Source organism: Pieris rapae, chromosome 2, assembly GCF_905147795.1.
Source record: "Pieris rapae chromosome 2, ilPieRapa1.1, whole genome shotgun sequence".
NCBI lineage: Eukaryota > Metazoa > Arthropoda > Insecta > Lepidoptera > Pieridae > Pieris > Pieris rapae.
Genome location: NC_059510.1, coordinates 4198445 through 4215901, shown reverse-complemented (window position 1 = coordinate 4215901; position 17457 = coordinate 4198445). Strand labels below are relative to the sequence as shown.

The 17457-nt window shown below is 32.7% G+C and overlaps 2 protein-coding genes across 2 annotated transcripts; both read right to left on the bottom strand.

Annotated features, from left to right (window-relative positions):
• Nucleotides 1-418: 418 nt before the first annotated feature.
• Nucleotides 419-4043, bottom strand: LOC110996478 (putative defense protein 3). The gene is made up of 3 exons (XM_022264154.2): nucleotides 3574-4043; nucleotides 2332-2542; nucleotides 419-598 (listed from the first exon to the last, which is right to left on the bottom strand). Exons 1-3 carry the CDS (start codon nucleotides 3833-3835, stop codon nucleotides 508-510), a joined length of 564 nt encoding a protein of 187 aa, XP_022119846.2. The 5' UTR covers nucleotides 3836-4043; the 3' UTR covers nucleotides 419-507.
• Nucleotides 4044-4308: 265 nt separating this feature from the next.
• Nucleotides 4309-12562, bottom strand: LOC110996477. Its single transcript, XM_022264153.2, has 10 exons — nucleotides 12288-12562; nucleotides 11802-11930; nucleotides 10935-11138; nucleotides 10366-10528; nucleotides 8731-8853; nucleotides 7191-7450; nucleotides 6622-6826; nucleotides 6040-6247; nucleotides 5428-5608; nucleotides 4309-5011 (listed from the first exon to the last, which is right to left on the bottom strand). Exons 1-10 carry the CDS (start codon nucleotides 12339-12341, stop codon nucleotides 4352-4354), a joined length of 2187 nt encoding a protein of 728 aa, XP_022119845.2. The 5' UTR covers nucleotides 12342-12562; the 3' UTR covers nucleotides 4309-4351.
• Nucleotides 12563-17457: the final 4895 nt, after the last annotated feature.

Sequence of the window (17457 nt, the reverse complement as noted above, 5' to 3'; positions counted from 1 at the left end):
ATAAATAGCTTATTTGGAACTTATCCAGTCAGTGTGAAATAGACATAAAGACTAACTGGCCGTGTTAACAGTGAACACAATTAACATATTATGGCGTATATAATTTTGAAATTATTATTCCAAATTAACTACCATAAATCACTATATTAAACTAAAAATTGTTGACCATAAATCATGGTTTTCTTTAAATTTTGCTCTCGCTTTCACTCATTTTTTGAAATATATAGCCATCCCGTTTTTCGGAAGTCGATAACAAAACGGTGTATATGTAAGCTTTTAAATAATCCCAAGCTAAGCGCATTAAAGTGCGTATAATAAATTGCTTCATTCACAATTATATTACGGATCGTAGCAATATTTTTTTTACTTTTGTTAACAAGTGATTGTTTTATTTAAATGCTATGAAATAATATTCTCATCTCATTAAAGTATTTATTATTACATGTGTTTTATTGGTAACCTAAATAAACATTTCACAGCTTAATATGAATACAAAGATCTTATCTTTTACCCAATTATTTGTAAATCTGCAGGATCTTGAGGTGCGTCGGCAATTAGGTTGGACCAAAATGTTCCATAGTTCTTTAAAATTGTTCCCCTGTAATAAATGTATGATTATTAATTTGGTGTAAACTCAGGTTTTTCCGTAGAATTATGACATTTCAAAAATATTACTACATACTAAAAATGTTCACCGATAAAGGGACAAATTTGACCCATTTTAGGGCAATTATAATGCTACGGATTTTTTGTATTACCTACAAAAAGGTAAATCTAAATATTTACTTACTCGACAGACCTCATAAAAATAAGAAATATTTCAATATCACGAACTATTGAATTAATAAATTCAGGTTTAGTAAATCGTCAAAAATATATGACATGTGCTTGTGCGTTTTTACTGATTTTGATGAAAATGGTCGTAATTCTTGCCATAAAACAACTTATTGAAGAGCACCGCGCTTAATAAAATGGATGAAGAATATTTGTTTTCTCTGACATGTCAAAAAATCGTTTCTGTTTGCGTTTTTTAGAATTCTACGGAATTAAAAATTAATGCATCTATAGTATATTACATCGGTTACAAAATCTATATAAATTATTCAAGGACTACGACGAAAATAGTATCGAAGCTATTCATAAAAGATCAAAAACACGTTATCTAAGCCATCAATAGTTTGATTCTTTGTAGAACGGAGTTTCTTGACGCATATTCCTGTTTTTCTATCACACCTATACAGAGACATAAATAGTAGAACGCAATAGCACGTCCCAACAAGCTGAAAATCAGTAAAATTGTTCCTATGTACCTTCGAATATCTAAATTGACCGTGCTAATAAATCTTAGGTATTTTTTATTAAATCTTGAATCACTACATCGATGTTATCCTAATTTCAGTGTCATTACGATTTTAACTATTTGTCTTATAAAATACGACCATAAAATTAAAAATCTTAGCGACGTCGATAAGTATTACTGATAGCTTACACTAGTAATGTTGCTACATGATTGATACCCGACCATAAAATTAATTCGTTGAAGCGCACATCACATGAGGTCAACATCTTAGATTGGAAAGGCCGTAACCATATACAGATGATTTATTTCTAGAACACTAACTGGTAATGACAGATTTAAATAGTAAAAGAATTATTGGAATTCAGAAATCAACGTTATTTTAAATAAGAGCATCAATTTTAGGTAGGTTGCTATTATCAACTTCCACAAAGTTTTTGTTCATTTTGATATAAGCTAAAACTTTTCTACTCTAAAGGATACTGTATAAATGTTAAATTGCTTAGTAATCATTTAATAAGTAGCTCCAAATTAAAATTAACAACAGAAACCACACCTTATACCTAGTACAAATGCCAACTATGATCAGTCTGTTTACTTGCGTGTGACGTCATTAGAGCAGCAACCAATCAGAGAGAGTTTCATGGGCGAAATTTTGAATAATATTGCATCCATATTAGGTATTCCATTTTAACAAAATTATATTTTTTGGCTAATTTCTAACAGGATGACGTCATTTTGTACTTTATTTTCAGCAAGCCAAATACATATGATATTGTTGTTTGTTATTAAACAGTTAATCAATGATTAATGTGAGACCATGAACCAACATTTAAGATCAACGCGAAGCATAATATTATCCTCGAGCCTCTGCGATTGTTATTGTATAATATATAACTGAAATTCAATAAATAACATACAGTTACAAAACTATATTTGTAGAAATAATACTCATTAGTTAAAGTCATCATCTCAGCATAAGTATATATTTATACGACAAATTGAATATCTTCTATATTTACTTGAAAACTTACGTAAAATACACTCTGCCATGAGAATGCTGCGGCGAACGCCATACAAGTGTAGCCCTATGTTTGTCTCGCGGATCCGCGTGTGTCACGGACGAGCATTCAGGGTGCACAGTTGTGTTGGGTGTCTTCTCCCAAGCCCCAATCCAACCGTTTGTTTCCACTGAACGTGCTTGAATGAAGAAACCTTTGAAGGTATCCGCTCCTTCAATTGATACTGGAAATCAATCTTTTTATTTAACATAATGTTATCAAAAAAAACATTGTTATCCAGACATTTAATTGGGAGCTGGTTATTCCTGTTTCACCCTAAGGTAGTGACAGCTGTTCGGGAGTTTGTTTTAAACAGCTGTTGCTGATATGAACATGTTCCAGCCCTTTTCTGTGTCATAAAGATTATATATATAAAAGAACAGTTAGCGACTTTATTTTAGACCTACAGACTATTTTTTATACCCATTTATAAATATCGCCAAGAATCACAGACACGAGTCAGAAATTTTATGTATCTAAATTTTGTGTTGAAGTTGATAATTAAGTCCAGATATTTCATCCAAGTGAATATATCACATCAAAACTTTATACTGTGCGCGAGATAGATAAGTAGTAATTAGCACTAATTATGAGTTTTAAGAGCATAGGTCAGATGAATGATCATACCGTGGCAGAGGCGACATCGTTTTCGTTATGATCGACGTAATATAATGATTTGAACGTGTAAGTAGGTACCTAAGCAAGTTTGCCATAAGTGTGTGACCTACAATAACAACGTTCTTGCGTAATATTATCGAGTCTGAGGGACTCGTACGCAAACAGTTTTATCAATGAATAATTTTTAATGTTAGATAAACTGTCAAGCAATTAAAGCGGAACACTGATTACTGTTAATAAGTAGAATTATTTAAATAGTGTAGAATTCTTGTGCGAGCGAGTCATCCTACCCACGCAATGACAATCGCGCTGTTTATCAATATCAATAAACATTTGTACAAATTGTTATTCATAGTGATCTGTATAAGTGTAAATAATATGGTAACACAAACCTAATCCTAAAAAAAACTGCTGTTAATTTTAACTAGACTCATTTTTTTGGTTTTTTTTTGTAGTCGGTAAAAGTTATAATATCATAACACAAACTATGCGACTTGCATTTGTTTATCATTTCCAGGATTCTGGTATACATATTATTTTCTAGATTCCCTAAGTTAAGATACATCTAATAAAGAAAAGAAACGGCATTTTATTTACCCGTGATGCGCATTCCCGGACGGTATATAGCTGAAGATGCCACAAATCTGTAGGGTATCGTTGACAATGGCTGTGTCCTGTGCTGGCCGTGATTCGGCTGATTTGCACGATCCTTGACGCAGGCGTCTATCGGCGCCCCATCAGGGAATCCCCGTACCCTCCAACATAACAAAAATAAAACCACTAGTCTCGATATCATTTCGAAATTTAAATTTTTGGTAGCCGCCAAAAGGTCCGACGTTCGACTGTGCGTGCGCAGCATTTTGCGTTCACTTTTGTAACTTTGAAAGGATCTAGATTTTGAACAAGTTAAATGATTAGCTTTTACATATGTGACATGACGTGTATCCGCCCCGTTTATGCATTGGGCAATTTATATCGATTATCTAGTCGGTTTACTTAACGTGTTTCGATATTGCTTTAGTTGCAGCAGTCTGTGTAGGTACTTATTAATTCTTTGTATGAACATTAATATAGAAAATGTCATTTGTTTACCAGTCAAAATATATAACAGAACGAATGAATGAAGGAAAAGAAGGATATCTATATCTTCTGCTATGCAGTATTTAATAAAATTTCAGACAAAAGGTAAATAGGTAGCCTCAAAAACAACAGTACTAAAATTCCATAGAATTCGCAAGAGAGTATGAATTCGAGCTTTTTTAGATAATCTTTAACGAAGTAGCCATGCCGAATAACATATAGTATGGGTCATCAAGAATAAAACAATGTAAATTAAATAAAAAAGTCTTAATTAGTTCGAATAATGAAATAACAATTAATTATATTCTACAATAACAATTTTTTCGTCTTCTTTTCTATTAGGTGAAAGTAGTTCTGACTTCAGGGCTAGGTTGTCGTTAGTTTCCATGTATTGTATTATTTCATCTAACATATCACTATTTTCGTATTCCTTTAAGTTATCATTATCTTCCCCAACATTCTGATATGTATTTTGTTTTGGCTCATTCTCTATTTTTGCTTTTTTTTCATTTTCCATATCTTTAGCTGCCTTATTTAGATCAATCACTGAATTGTTATAAATGCTACTATCGGGTGACGCGCATTTCAACCAATCTGGGCAATTTATGGACACACTTGATGCATTAGTGAAGTTGTAGTCGTTATCCAAATCGGGTCTATCTAGATAATCATAGCCACGATTCACCAGACCATTATCACCAATAGTTTCATAGACAGGATCGAGAATTTCTGCTAACCGTTCTGTAGCTTGTATTGATATGATTTCGGCGACATGTAATCTCTGTCTCATGTATGTGTAGGTGTCTTTTTCTTCCATGTTAGATGGCAGAGCTGTACTGTATGTGAACCGGCGGTCGGAGTTACCATCTATACTCGTGTGGTAGTTCGAACCTCTTACACGTGATACTACAGCGCTTTCTGTTTTCTTGTATGTTGCTTTTATAAGTCCGTGAACCTAAAAGAACAATGTATAGTAATCAGTACTGCGTTGTGCAGTTGAATCTTATTTTTAAGTGCGCAAAACAATCTCTTACGTTTCTGTGTCGTAGAACGTAACTTTAGAAGACATCGGTAAAGAAGAAAGAAGACAAGGTACTGGCACATCTTAAATGAAATCAATCACCGCCACAGAACTAGCTTTTTTTATAGAACAGGGGGCAAACGGGCAGGAGTAAGGAGCAAGCTTAGACATAGAAAGCTACTAGACAAGTAAAAGAAGGAAAAAACCAAAGAAGCGGGTTGCTGAAATCAGAGGCCAAGACCTATTGAATTGTTGCCCTACTAGATTACACCTAAGAAATATAAACTGAATATTTGTAGGAATTTACACGATGAAATTTTAATTAATAAACAAGAATAGAATAATTTTACCTCTTTGTTAACATAGCAATAGAGTAAAGCCACGATGAATCCTTGCAAGCCTTCAATCGTGTAGGCAACGAAATAGTAAGTTTGTTCCCATACACAGTCATCAGTGCTTGGTCTGACTGCGGTAAATATGAATTGAGTACCAAATAGCGGCATCAGAAATAGTGTCGCCTTTGCCGTGCTCCTGTAATATGATTGAAATATGCCTTTATATCGTTGTATATATCAGAAATTGATTTTTAGGCAGCAATATCGGGAAACATAAACATAAAATTCAATTCATTTCATTTTTTTAAAAGAAGCTTTCGAATAAATTATATATTCTACAAAATCACGAGATTTCTTTATGAATTCTATTATCAAATTATTAATCTTATTATTAGTTTTAGGTTCGGGGTTCACATCCAAACAATAGGCTTTGTGTTGAAAGTAACAAACGCCAATTCCATTAGCCGAATATAAAATGATCCGTAAAACGTCTATACTATATACTCGTATAATTAGACTTACCACTATTATCAAAATTTCATGAAATATACATTGGACTTGAAATAATTTATGGATGTTAATACACATAAATACCTATTACAATAAAACAAAATATGTTTGACTCACAATTGATTAGCATTTTCCGAATTCCGTATCTTAGTTAGCAATACCCTTAAGACGTCAATAAAAAGTACGGTATTCAGAAAAAGGATTAAAATTCTGGGAGCATCAATGATCCACTGGATATGATCGACAGTGTAGACAATCCAACAAGAGTGGTCATTTTGCAGTGCCATTACCACGGACCATGCAGCTACTGGTAATATTGCTATCACTGAAGAAATAGTTGTTATCAACATCACTGAAGATGTAGTACAAAGGCTTCTCGAAAACATACAATTTATAAGTTTAGTAGAAAGCACTAGCACCACCACTCCTACCCTTAAACCCATCCTTTAATAATATGATATCTATGGGCTGCAGTAGTCACATTTATATATTATTTTATTATATTTATATTATTTTATTTCGCTTTTCCACTATTAAAAAACAGATAAAAATTGTAAAAATAAGCAGAATTAATCCGTAAAAGTTTTTAAAAAGGTTTCTGAATAATTTAAAGGTTTTATCGCTATTGTATAAATAATTACAGACATTTTCACGCTTATGTTTTAAATTACATCTTACTAAAGTATTAATAAGCCTTACCTGCTCCGATTCCATACAACCATGCAATTGGCAATTTTCTCCTAAACACGGCAACTATAAGCCGATGCAGATATATGCCCTCCACTAACATACATATAAACACAGCGTTACCCGCTACACGTTCCGCTACAGCCAACGCTCTACACGCTACGCCATTCAGGGACAAAACAGTGTCTCCAGCGGTTGTTAGCTCATCCACATAGACCTTTCACCGAAAAAATATTAATATAAGCATTAAGAATGAGTCACATTAAAGATATACTATATATATACATTTTATGAAACCCAGATAAAAAATAACAGTTTGTTCTAACAGATGTCGTTGAGCACACGTGAGCACAGAATAATGAGTAGCATAGAAAAATGTTTCAGTTGCAAAATATTTGAAATGGCGTATTTCTGGTGATATTAGTCTTAATATTAATAGTCAGTGGTATTAGTCTTAATAAAGAAATTACACTCTGGGTCCTATCAGATGTGTGTGGGCTGCATGGGCGGCATCTTACGATGAACCTTCATGCCTACTAACCCCTTGTTATGAATGTAGAACTTATTTCATACGGACTTACCTCACTCCTGCTGACGATGACCAAAACGTTACGTATCACAATAGCTATCAAAAGATTTCTATGTAACGCGACTCTTGTTATCCTCAGTCTTTTGTAGAAGAAAAAAATGAATATGGCTGGTATACAGCAGGCAATCGAAAACGATAGCATAGCGATATAAAAACGATATCTTCGCAAAAGGCGCGGTGTTATGCTACAAGTTGTGTAGTCCGTTTGAAGCTCCCATGTTCCATTTTCATAGCATCTCTTACTGCTGAAATCTATAAAATACCGATTGTCTTATTATCATCAGGTCATCATGGCAGACTATAATAGAAAACTTTATTTGCTTTATCTATTATATTTGAGACGCAAAAAAAGATCTGTTCACAGACAGTATTGGATACATCCCATCGTGGAAGCTAGATATTCAGAGGGAGCTTTTTATACTCTTTTTAGCAAGCTACAAAAAGCACCTAGCAAGTTTTTTAATAACTTTCGTATGAGTGAATCCACATTCAATTATTTGCTAATTCATCTCATTATATCGTATTTATATTATATATTATATCGTATTTAAATGAAGACGACGCCATGATGGCTACAAAACTGTAAACAATGGCCGCCACGCATCGGGGTCTACGCACACAGAGACAATTTAGATACACGTATAGCACACATACAAACATTATCGCCCGACGGCTCACAGGTGTCCGATAGTGCCGCCAGCATATCGGTGTCGGCTCCGATATCCGATATCGGGCCGGACAATATGAAAGACGGGTACATATTTCATACATTATACTTTCCCCGATATCGGATCGGCGTCCGTCACCGATATCGGATCGGGTAATGTGAAAACGCTCTTATTTAGTATTTGCTGTCGGAGAAGTAAATCTTGTTAAATAGAAATCCAATATAAAACTATTGACAGAATCTTATATAGATTACTTTTACTAAGAAACATAATGTCATGATTAAATATAAGGCTTATTACTGGCCATAATATACAAGTTTTGTTCTCGGGATACAAATAAAGGCAATATTTAAATTGCGCTGCTTGAGGGCCTTGAATATTTTATAAGGATAATAGATACTGAATTAATTTGTAGCACAAAATTATATGCAATCTAATGTTAAGTTTATGGTATCTTATTATTATAAATACGCGCCATGTCTGCTGAAATAATCGTGAAGAATGTAATAACTGGGCAGAATAAGGGTACTGTTTTTCTTTGTATATTATATATAGAATAATATATATGACTGCATAATAGCTTCCTGTTCACCGTTCATAATTAAAAGAAATCGTTTAAGGGCCTGTTTTCTGACGCAGAGATAGAGATCCTATTGATACCTAACATGTAGTTGATTCATACCCATCACACTTTCTCATTCACTCACATGCATCACTCTTTAAGAATTGGTTGTAAACAGTTTTTTTTATATATCCATATATATTAACTTTCTTATGGAAGATCTGGGAAATCCATATATATCTACTTATAATAAATAAAAACATTTTTTTTCTATTTGATTTCTACGCAATGTGTTAACTTACGGTTGCAAGATGGGCCGGAACTGGAGTAAGCAAATTCAGAGCAAACAGCACTAGCCACTGTACCACTTTGAGCTGAGTCCCAACACGTCCATCCGTCAAAGGTAGTTTCGCAAGCATCGTTCTCTGTATGGATAGGATTATAATTACATTCCGGCTTAGTTTTGCGGAAACTAAAATTAAAATAGCAAGAGGCGTTCTTAGATATAATATTATGACTTTATATCTGCCTGGCAATGTAATTTTATAATTTCCTTCACACATTTTAAACACAAACTAACTGTCCCTTTAGGCAAGGTACCGAAGATACTGGCAGCGTTCCCACTTTGAATAGCTAGACTTATTCTTTGTCCGAGGTAGCTGCCAGCTATATTCGGAGCCTAGACTCATGTATTTGCATGGTTTAGCCTTTTCAGCCGAATAAGAAGCCGCACCAGCTCTGTTGTTGGTTCCATGTACGTGGGAAGGGGCTAGAGTGTAGAATGAAACTTATACTGTCCGATCTCTTGCTATCGTCTCTTGCAACTCCAGTCGGCTCAAGTAGACTTGGCCCGTTGACGGTGGCAACTGGCAAGAGACCGCGTATTATCTAATTAAGTACGGCATGCCTCGAGAAGCGGCCTGCACTTTTTGGGCATGACAGTGATCATGTCCTAGGTTGTCGACCCACTGCCACAGGGACATTTATGAGGAGCATAAATTCATAGTGATTTATACATACAAGTGAAAGTTAGTAGCTATGAAAATCACTTCAAACGTTTGGTAATATTCGTAAAATAGTCTCATAAAGTTCACAACAATGTGTGGCTTTGGAATACCTAAATAATGAGTAAAAAAATTATGATAATTGTTTTTATGTTTATTATGACCTAACAAATGTTTTGTTTCTTTATAAAAGAGATTTTATTCAAATAAAAAAATAGATAAGCTTATTATTTATATGCAGATTAAGAATTAAAAACACATTTAGTGCATACTAATTGGAGTGTTAGTACTTGATAGTGTTAGTAGTTAGTGTTCGTACTAATTAATATTGATGTATGCAATAAAATTATGACATGGCAAGAACATAAATTTTGCTGTACAACAGTGCCTTAGCTTCAATGTGCCTGATGGTACGTCAGAATGCAACATCGTCCGCCGTTACTTTTGCTAGCTAGGCTAGCTGCTAAACTTCTTAAGCAAGGCCACATATTATTCGCTATATTACATTAGTCAACGATTTACATAGGTTGACGGAGCTTTTTCATTGTCAGTTGAGTGAACTGACAGTTCATAAACTTGTTAATGCCTATATTATAATAATTTATTAGTTTGTTTTTCGTAATTAATTTACTGTTTTTTTATGTTTTTTGTGTGATTTTTATTGGTTAGACATTCTTGTTGATTTTGCGTCACCGGTTAGGACAATTGTTAATATGTAATTAAAAATTATAATCTATAACGCCTATGTCAAAAGAATTGCACGTCTGTGCCACGTTGAGGGAATTCCGTACATAACAGTGGAGTCGCAAAAGTGATAGTATGTCCTATAGAAATTATATAGTTATAATCAATATTAAATCTTCATATTGAAATCTCTCCATTTAAAATCAATAAATATTTCGTTTACGCAAGGTATAAAATTTATTAACAAACCAGTTATATCTCCCATGAAATTGCTACAACAATCCATAGCTTGATAAAAACATCTCTCCCACCGACCGTGACCGGATGGTACCAAGGCATCTCGTACTGCTATTGCTACCTCTTCAAGGGCAGGATCAAATGGATAGCAGCCACACGAGCCATCTTCCTTAACCTTATCAAACGTTTGACTTAAAATATTTGATGGTTATTTTTTATAAAACAGGAAGATAAACTTTTACTTCCGTATCACTGATTTTGATACTCTTCTTGATAAATTTTGTCTTACAGTTCATTTGACTTTCGTAATTCAAAGCAACATAGCTTGCTTAGCAAAGTTACGTGGAATTTTAGCGTCTTGACCTCAGATCGAACTTATAATTTTATAAAGCACGATAGGTCTGTCTGTGCCTGACAAATGTCATAATTTTGCCTACGACAGTTTTCTCACAATGTTTTCCGTTATGGTACTGGCGTTAAAAGCAATAAAAGAAAGAAAATCTATTATTTTGCACAACCCAATAACACGCCTAAACTAATAGGCCAAAACTCTTAAAGGTTTAGAGGAAACAAGGACTTACTACTTCTAAACACGGAGCGAAGAGGTTACCGTAAACACAACCAGCATTGAGGTTCAAAGGATTAGAACCATTGACATACAGGAAATCCGGGGTGAAGAGTAGGCAACCTCGTCCCGCAACCCATCGGTAGACTTGTTCGTGGTATCTGACGTTACGGAAATTACACGTCTTAGCAGTTTCTAAGGGAACTGTGTCGGGGGGTTCCTGGAAATCAATTTCAATGGACATTTACAAGATATTCAACAAGATACATAATTGCTAAAATGAAATCTTCTCTAACTCTACTAAAAACACAATTATAAAAATAACAGAAACTCATTGCATTGGGAAGTATGGCGTCTACCCTCTCGTTGCTTCAAGTTTTTTTTTTTTTAATTTGGTAGGTGATTTGGTATGCCTTATTTCAGAATTATGTATATTTAATCAGTGATTTCTTATAATAAATATTCTTCTTGCAAACGGTTCTTACTGCTGAGAGCAGTTATTTCTATATATGTATTGCATAACGCAGGTATTACTAAAAATAATAAAATATTTGGCCTGGAATTAACTCGTGCAAAGTAAATTAATGTATTAAATAACCTAAATGTTTACCTCTCGATGTATACATACTCTACATATAGTATAATCATAGCAAACGTTGCGTAAAATAAAAAACTTGGTGATTAAAAAGAGTGGCGAAGAGTTTATTGTCAGTTTTTCTCTTCCGTTCTACGCCCTTGATTTGAGTACTGGCGGTAAATGTAAAATTAAACACATTAATGTATATTTCTTTTTTGACGTTCATAAGTGTACATTACCTACATGAATAAATGATTTTTTGAATTTTTAACAGAATTTAATACTGGATAGAGTTTTAAGTTTTACCTCACAGATATAAATATTGGGCTTCTCACAAGCGAGCTGTGCATTAGTGCGCAGTGCCACTCGAGGACTACGTTGGTGCCAAACACTTAAGTCCACACTTACGGGGTTGAGGCCGTCGTAAGCGTCACCCTAGAGAGCAAAAATAAAGTACTATTTTTAGACAACAAACACATTTTACATACCTGTTGTAGCTTACATTGTGTGCTTTTATAACAAGTTACATGAGATTCTGTAAACATTTTGAAATTCCGAGACAGTTCCACACAACACCACAACAAAGACGAATTTGATATAATATACAAACAGACCTGCCATCGGCATTGATTTTTCGATTGAACTCAAATCGAGAACCATACGAAAAGTTACAACCTGTAAGTTGTATAAAGTAGGGATTCTTATTTTATTGCTATTATATTATTATTATTGCCTGCTATCCTAAGTATATATTTCTACCGAGAATGTGTTTTTCTAAATACATTACCATACCTGTTGCAAAAGCCACAATAAAAGTAATATCCCAGATTTATAAGACCCGAACATTATGTATCACGAAATTCTTACACAGAAAATCCATAATGACGTATAAACACTTTTTTTTCATAAATAATTAGTAAATCACTGCTTATGTATCTAAGGCGAGTTATAGACGTAGCACGAGACAAAATCATAACAGTCTTTGTTGATTGTGAACTGAAAATTATTTTCTCTTCGACCACGTCAATTGTGCTAAACAGTGTTTACAAATTATCTAGAGGACAATCAATTGTTATCAGAAATTAATCACTAAATATGCTGTGATTGAAATAGCGACTAAAAAGTCTTATCATTTTAATGTCAAGTTTTGTGATATATTTAATAATCAAATTAGTGAAATATCCGTATTTTAATTTACGGTAACTTTAAATTGAAAGTGTTTCAGTTTTGTTATTTAAATTAAGTAATGAAATATACTTTCTCGTATGTTATTAATTGTTTACTTTTTACTAAAAGTTATAAAGTATTTCATTCTACAATAAATCATATGAATTGTTGTAAAGACTTAATTAAAGCATAACTAATTGTGTTTCTTTGTAAAAATTAAATTTTCAAACATTAATCATAACAATTTTTTAATCTTAACCTAAACTGTACTAAATAAAAATTAATTGTAATTACTAAGTTTTTATTTAACCTTATCGGTTCTAGTAAATTACTTCGTTATTTTCAAATTCAAATTTAAAGGCCAAATGGGTTAAATGAAATTAAAAAAACTGGCTACACACAAAGAATTTCGTTTTTAAATTCTAGTAATTTTCCGTCTATACGCACTCATGTAAGATTTCGTTTCTGATTAGCTTTTAAAAAAAGGACGGACATATAATAATCTGAATAGGAAGTGTTGATTGGGGTCACTATTTCTTGTTATAACATAACATCGGAACATAGACATTTGAAATGAGAAATAAAACCATTTGCAATCTTGACACGTGTAGAGCGAGTGTCGCGACTCCATAGCACAAATCACTAATAATCATTAGTAAGATAAAGTCATTTTCCTTTATCACTCATGCATAATATTTACAATACTAGACCACTATCTAAGGGAAAGTATGCACGTTTTAAAGTCATCAAATAATAATATTTTACAGAGAACCTAACAATAAATGATAATATATGGATATTTCCAGACTAGAGTTAATATTTAACCTCATTGTGACTTCACAATTTAATGTTTTTATAATTTTTTTAACATTGTATTCATTAAAATTCATGTATAAATTATTATATAAATAATATATTAATATATGTAATTGTCTTGTCTGTTAAATCAGAATTAAGAATAATGCTTATATAAGTTGCATCTATACATTCAAAAATTATATTTAACTGCATTTTTTAAATTTTGTTGATTTTTTTTATTAATCAATGCAGTAATTGGTAGCAATAACGACTAGTGTTTGAATGTCAAACCTTACAAAAGCGATTTTTTGCGCCATTTTTCTATCGCAAATTTTTAATTATATATCGTTGTTATTCGTAATAATTGCTGAATAACTCATTATATAAAAAGATTTATTGTACTCCGAAACAATAGCGAAATCAATAATAGTTAAAGTAATGTTAAAGCGGAAATGTGTAATCTGAATAAAATTTTGTTTAAATATTTATTTTACAATTTTAACAATACCTACACTTTCATTTTTATTAACTTAACTGGTTTTTATAACGAAGAATTTCATTATTTGATACCAAGTTTTTTACACTCATAATCATCCTATACTAGTTTATTATATAGAATAAACATATAATAAACTAGGATAGGAAGAACTAAACTATATAAATTCATGTTACTCAGTAGTTTGTTGGTCCTTGGAAAAGACGCACTGGTGATAATCAATGATGTGTTGGGTTTTGCCCCCAACATTTAATGGCGCGTGCGCCTAAGGCCAAAGCAGACGTTGCCACAGGTCGGCAATAAAAAACAAAAATGCCATTGATATGATAAAAGTCGTAGTAGTAAGTAGTATGAAACCTGTGATCTCGTCTACTGTTCTGAATAATTGATCAAACTTACATACAAATTTCTTACCCTGCCACGTATTGACCTATACATAACATCGGGACAGTACCTAATTGTTTTTTCAAAGAATTTGTTAGAAAACATATTACGCAATCTATTAAAAAATTTGTTCATTGATTATTTTCTTAAATGGCTTTGTTTTTTTCTTAATATTTGATTAAATAAATTATCAGTATTATTGTTTTATGATTGCCTTTTTAATCTGAGGTCACGGCCTGGATACTGGTATATTATCTATTATTCCTGATATTATTGCAGTTTCATAACATAAATATTTTTTTTAGTTATATAAGAAATATGGAGTCATTTTAAATACATATACAGTGAAACCTGGTTAAGTGAGACATCAAGGGACCTGCAATGTAGTTTCACTTATAGAGGTATTCCACTTACCCAGTGTCTCAGATATACAGGTATAAATAAATATATGTCTCATTTACAGAGGGTTCCATTAATAGAGGTGAGAATACAGGTTATTTCAGTTATACAGGTGCGATCATTAAATAAAATAACGTGTTATGTATGTAAATGAGTTTTAATAAAAAGAATATATACTATATAATAGTACTTAAAGCTAATCATACAAATGTAATCAACAAAAAAATTCAAGCACGTTTTTACACGTAATATGTATGAATATGGAAACAGAATGTATCAATTATAAAAATCTGTCATTTTAGTTTGTCGTTTGGAAGTATCAGCCATCAGATGTTTTTGATGTTATAAATTTTATCAAATATGCTTTGGTCACCAATTGATTACATTGATGACACAGGACATTGATGACACAAGCGAAACTAAAACTGAAAGAGAAGGTAGAATAAGATGAGTAAACAAACAATGTTATCTCAGTTACAGAGGTTTATGCATATAAAATTTACTCGCTGTCTCAGTTATAGAGGTAACTATGATGATTAATCGAAAGAACAAATCTCAGATATAGAGGTTTACCTCGTCCCACTAACAGAGGTAATTCAGTGCCAAAGTGTTGGGACCTCAGCATGAGTTCCAGTTATGGAGGTTTCTCACTTATCCAGGTCCCACTTAACCAAGTTTCACTAAATTGAGGTTCAAATAGAATGAAAGAAGAAAGAAAAACACTTTATTAAATACCATAAAAGGATGTTTAGGTAAAATAAAGTTCACTAGCCTCCCATTATGCTTCCCTGTGTCCTGGGCAGTGCGTCTCTTCCTTTTGACATGTAATAATTAATCTATTGTTCACAACAGGAATATTTTCAGTATAATAGAACAGGTTGACAAGATGTTGTTTAAGATTTTTAGTGAACGTACGTAATGTGAGTTTTGAAACGTTAGTGAATTATTTGTTTTCAAGAAAATAGTTAAAGATGAAATGTAAGAGCGATGTTTCCGTTGCTTATATGTAGGTTTATGTTGTGGGGACGGTATTTGTTTCCTAAACAGTCTGCATATTGATATTATATAGTTGTATAAGCGTTATAGGGTATCGTTGTAGTGTACATACTTCGTCGTAAATATCGCGTTTACACACTCGTCCTGCCCACTTCCCTGCTCACTACGGCTGAATGTAAATGGGGCATTAAAAGTTGGGCATGCTCAATTTTCAGTACTTAAGACGATGCCGCTCCACCCTATACCGATGTGTAGTAAGATAATATCGACTGGCATAATACAGTATACAGTGGATCAGAAGGTTTTCTAAGGCGTTTGAATACATTTATACGTTGAGAATTGTACTGAACTATTATTTTTATTGTCTGTGTTAAATCAGGAATGTATTATAGAAAAATATAGTCGCCCCTTATCAACTCAAAGTACCTAACAGCTACTTGAAACACCTATTTTATCCACGGACTTTGCAAACCGTAAGCAATCTATTGGCAAGGTTGTAGTACTAATTAATACAACTGTAATTAATACTCACTATTTAAACATATTGGCCTCAACCTAACACTAGTTAGTTATGTATATTTTAGTTAAAAATTCGGAGCGTAAACCAAATGTTAGCCATTATCGCATTCGTACAGACAAATTGAGCCCATTTTCGTTTCCAATAACGTCCAATGAGTCGACTACATTTATATTTTAGTGTCACTTAGATTTGACAAGCCTGAAATAAGCCAAGTTTATCCATGCTTTAAAAGTTTAAAACCGAAAGAGTCGACTTTAAATAAGCAGTTCATTTATTTGAACATCGATCCAAAAACCGCCACGAACATGAACTACTGGCAAAACATTTTAAAAAACAGCAATTCAACCATAGGCGTCTTCATACCATGTGTAAAAACTTGTATTTAGGAATTAAAATATAACATCCATACTAATTTCACAAAAATCTTATTTAACAAAAATTTAACAATACCTAACCATTTGGTCTAAGCTTATCGCATAACATTAAAAACAGAATTCCAATTAATTCAAATTTCCTTTGACACACGAAAACAATACAAAATTAATTTAAAAGAATATTTTTTCAAATTAAAGAATTCGACGAAAACGACGACGAAAAGACGTTTCTTGCTTGTTTTCAGTAGTGTCTATTTTATGAAAATTATGATTCTTTAGTAACTTTTTAAAGGTTTCTTTAAGCCATAATAAGTCACGCAGAACATAACATATTCCTTTATCTATATATCTGTCAAAAAATCTTATGCAATCACTTCGTCATGTTAGACAAGGTTATTATAATGTTAAAGTTTATCAATAAAGTATGGACTTAAAATTGTAACATTAATTGTATTGTAATTATAAAAAAATGGGTCTATGACATGCTTTTCTAATGATAAGTTCCCTAACAAAAGATTCATGCACAGCCGTGATAAGAACGCACGATATGTGTCGATAGCACACGCATAGATTACCCCAACTTTCTATTATACAGGGTGTCCCACGGCGATGCCACACGGAGGGAAAGTACCTTAAATATTAATGATAGGATATTTTACTGAAAGAAGACATCGTTTAATTTTTCATAATAAGTAGAACTGCATTCACGGATTTTTTTAAAAATCGCCTACCTCAACCGGGAATCGAACCCGCCAAATGTGACAGTAAATTTACATGTATTTTATAATAGCGTTTGAAAGGGCTACTAATAAGCATTATTTTTTCCTC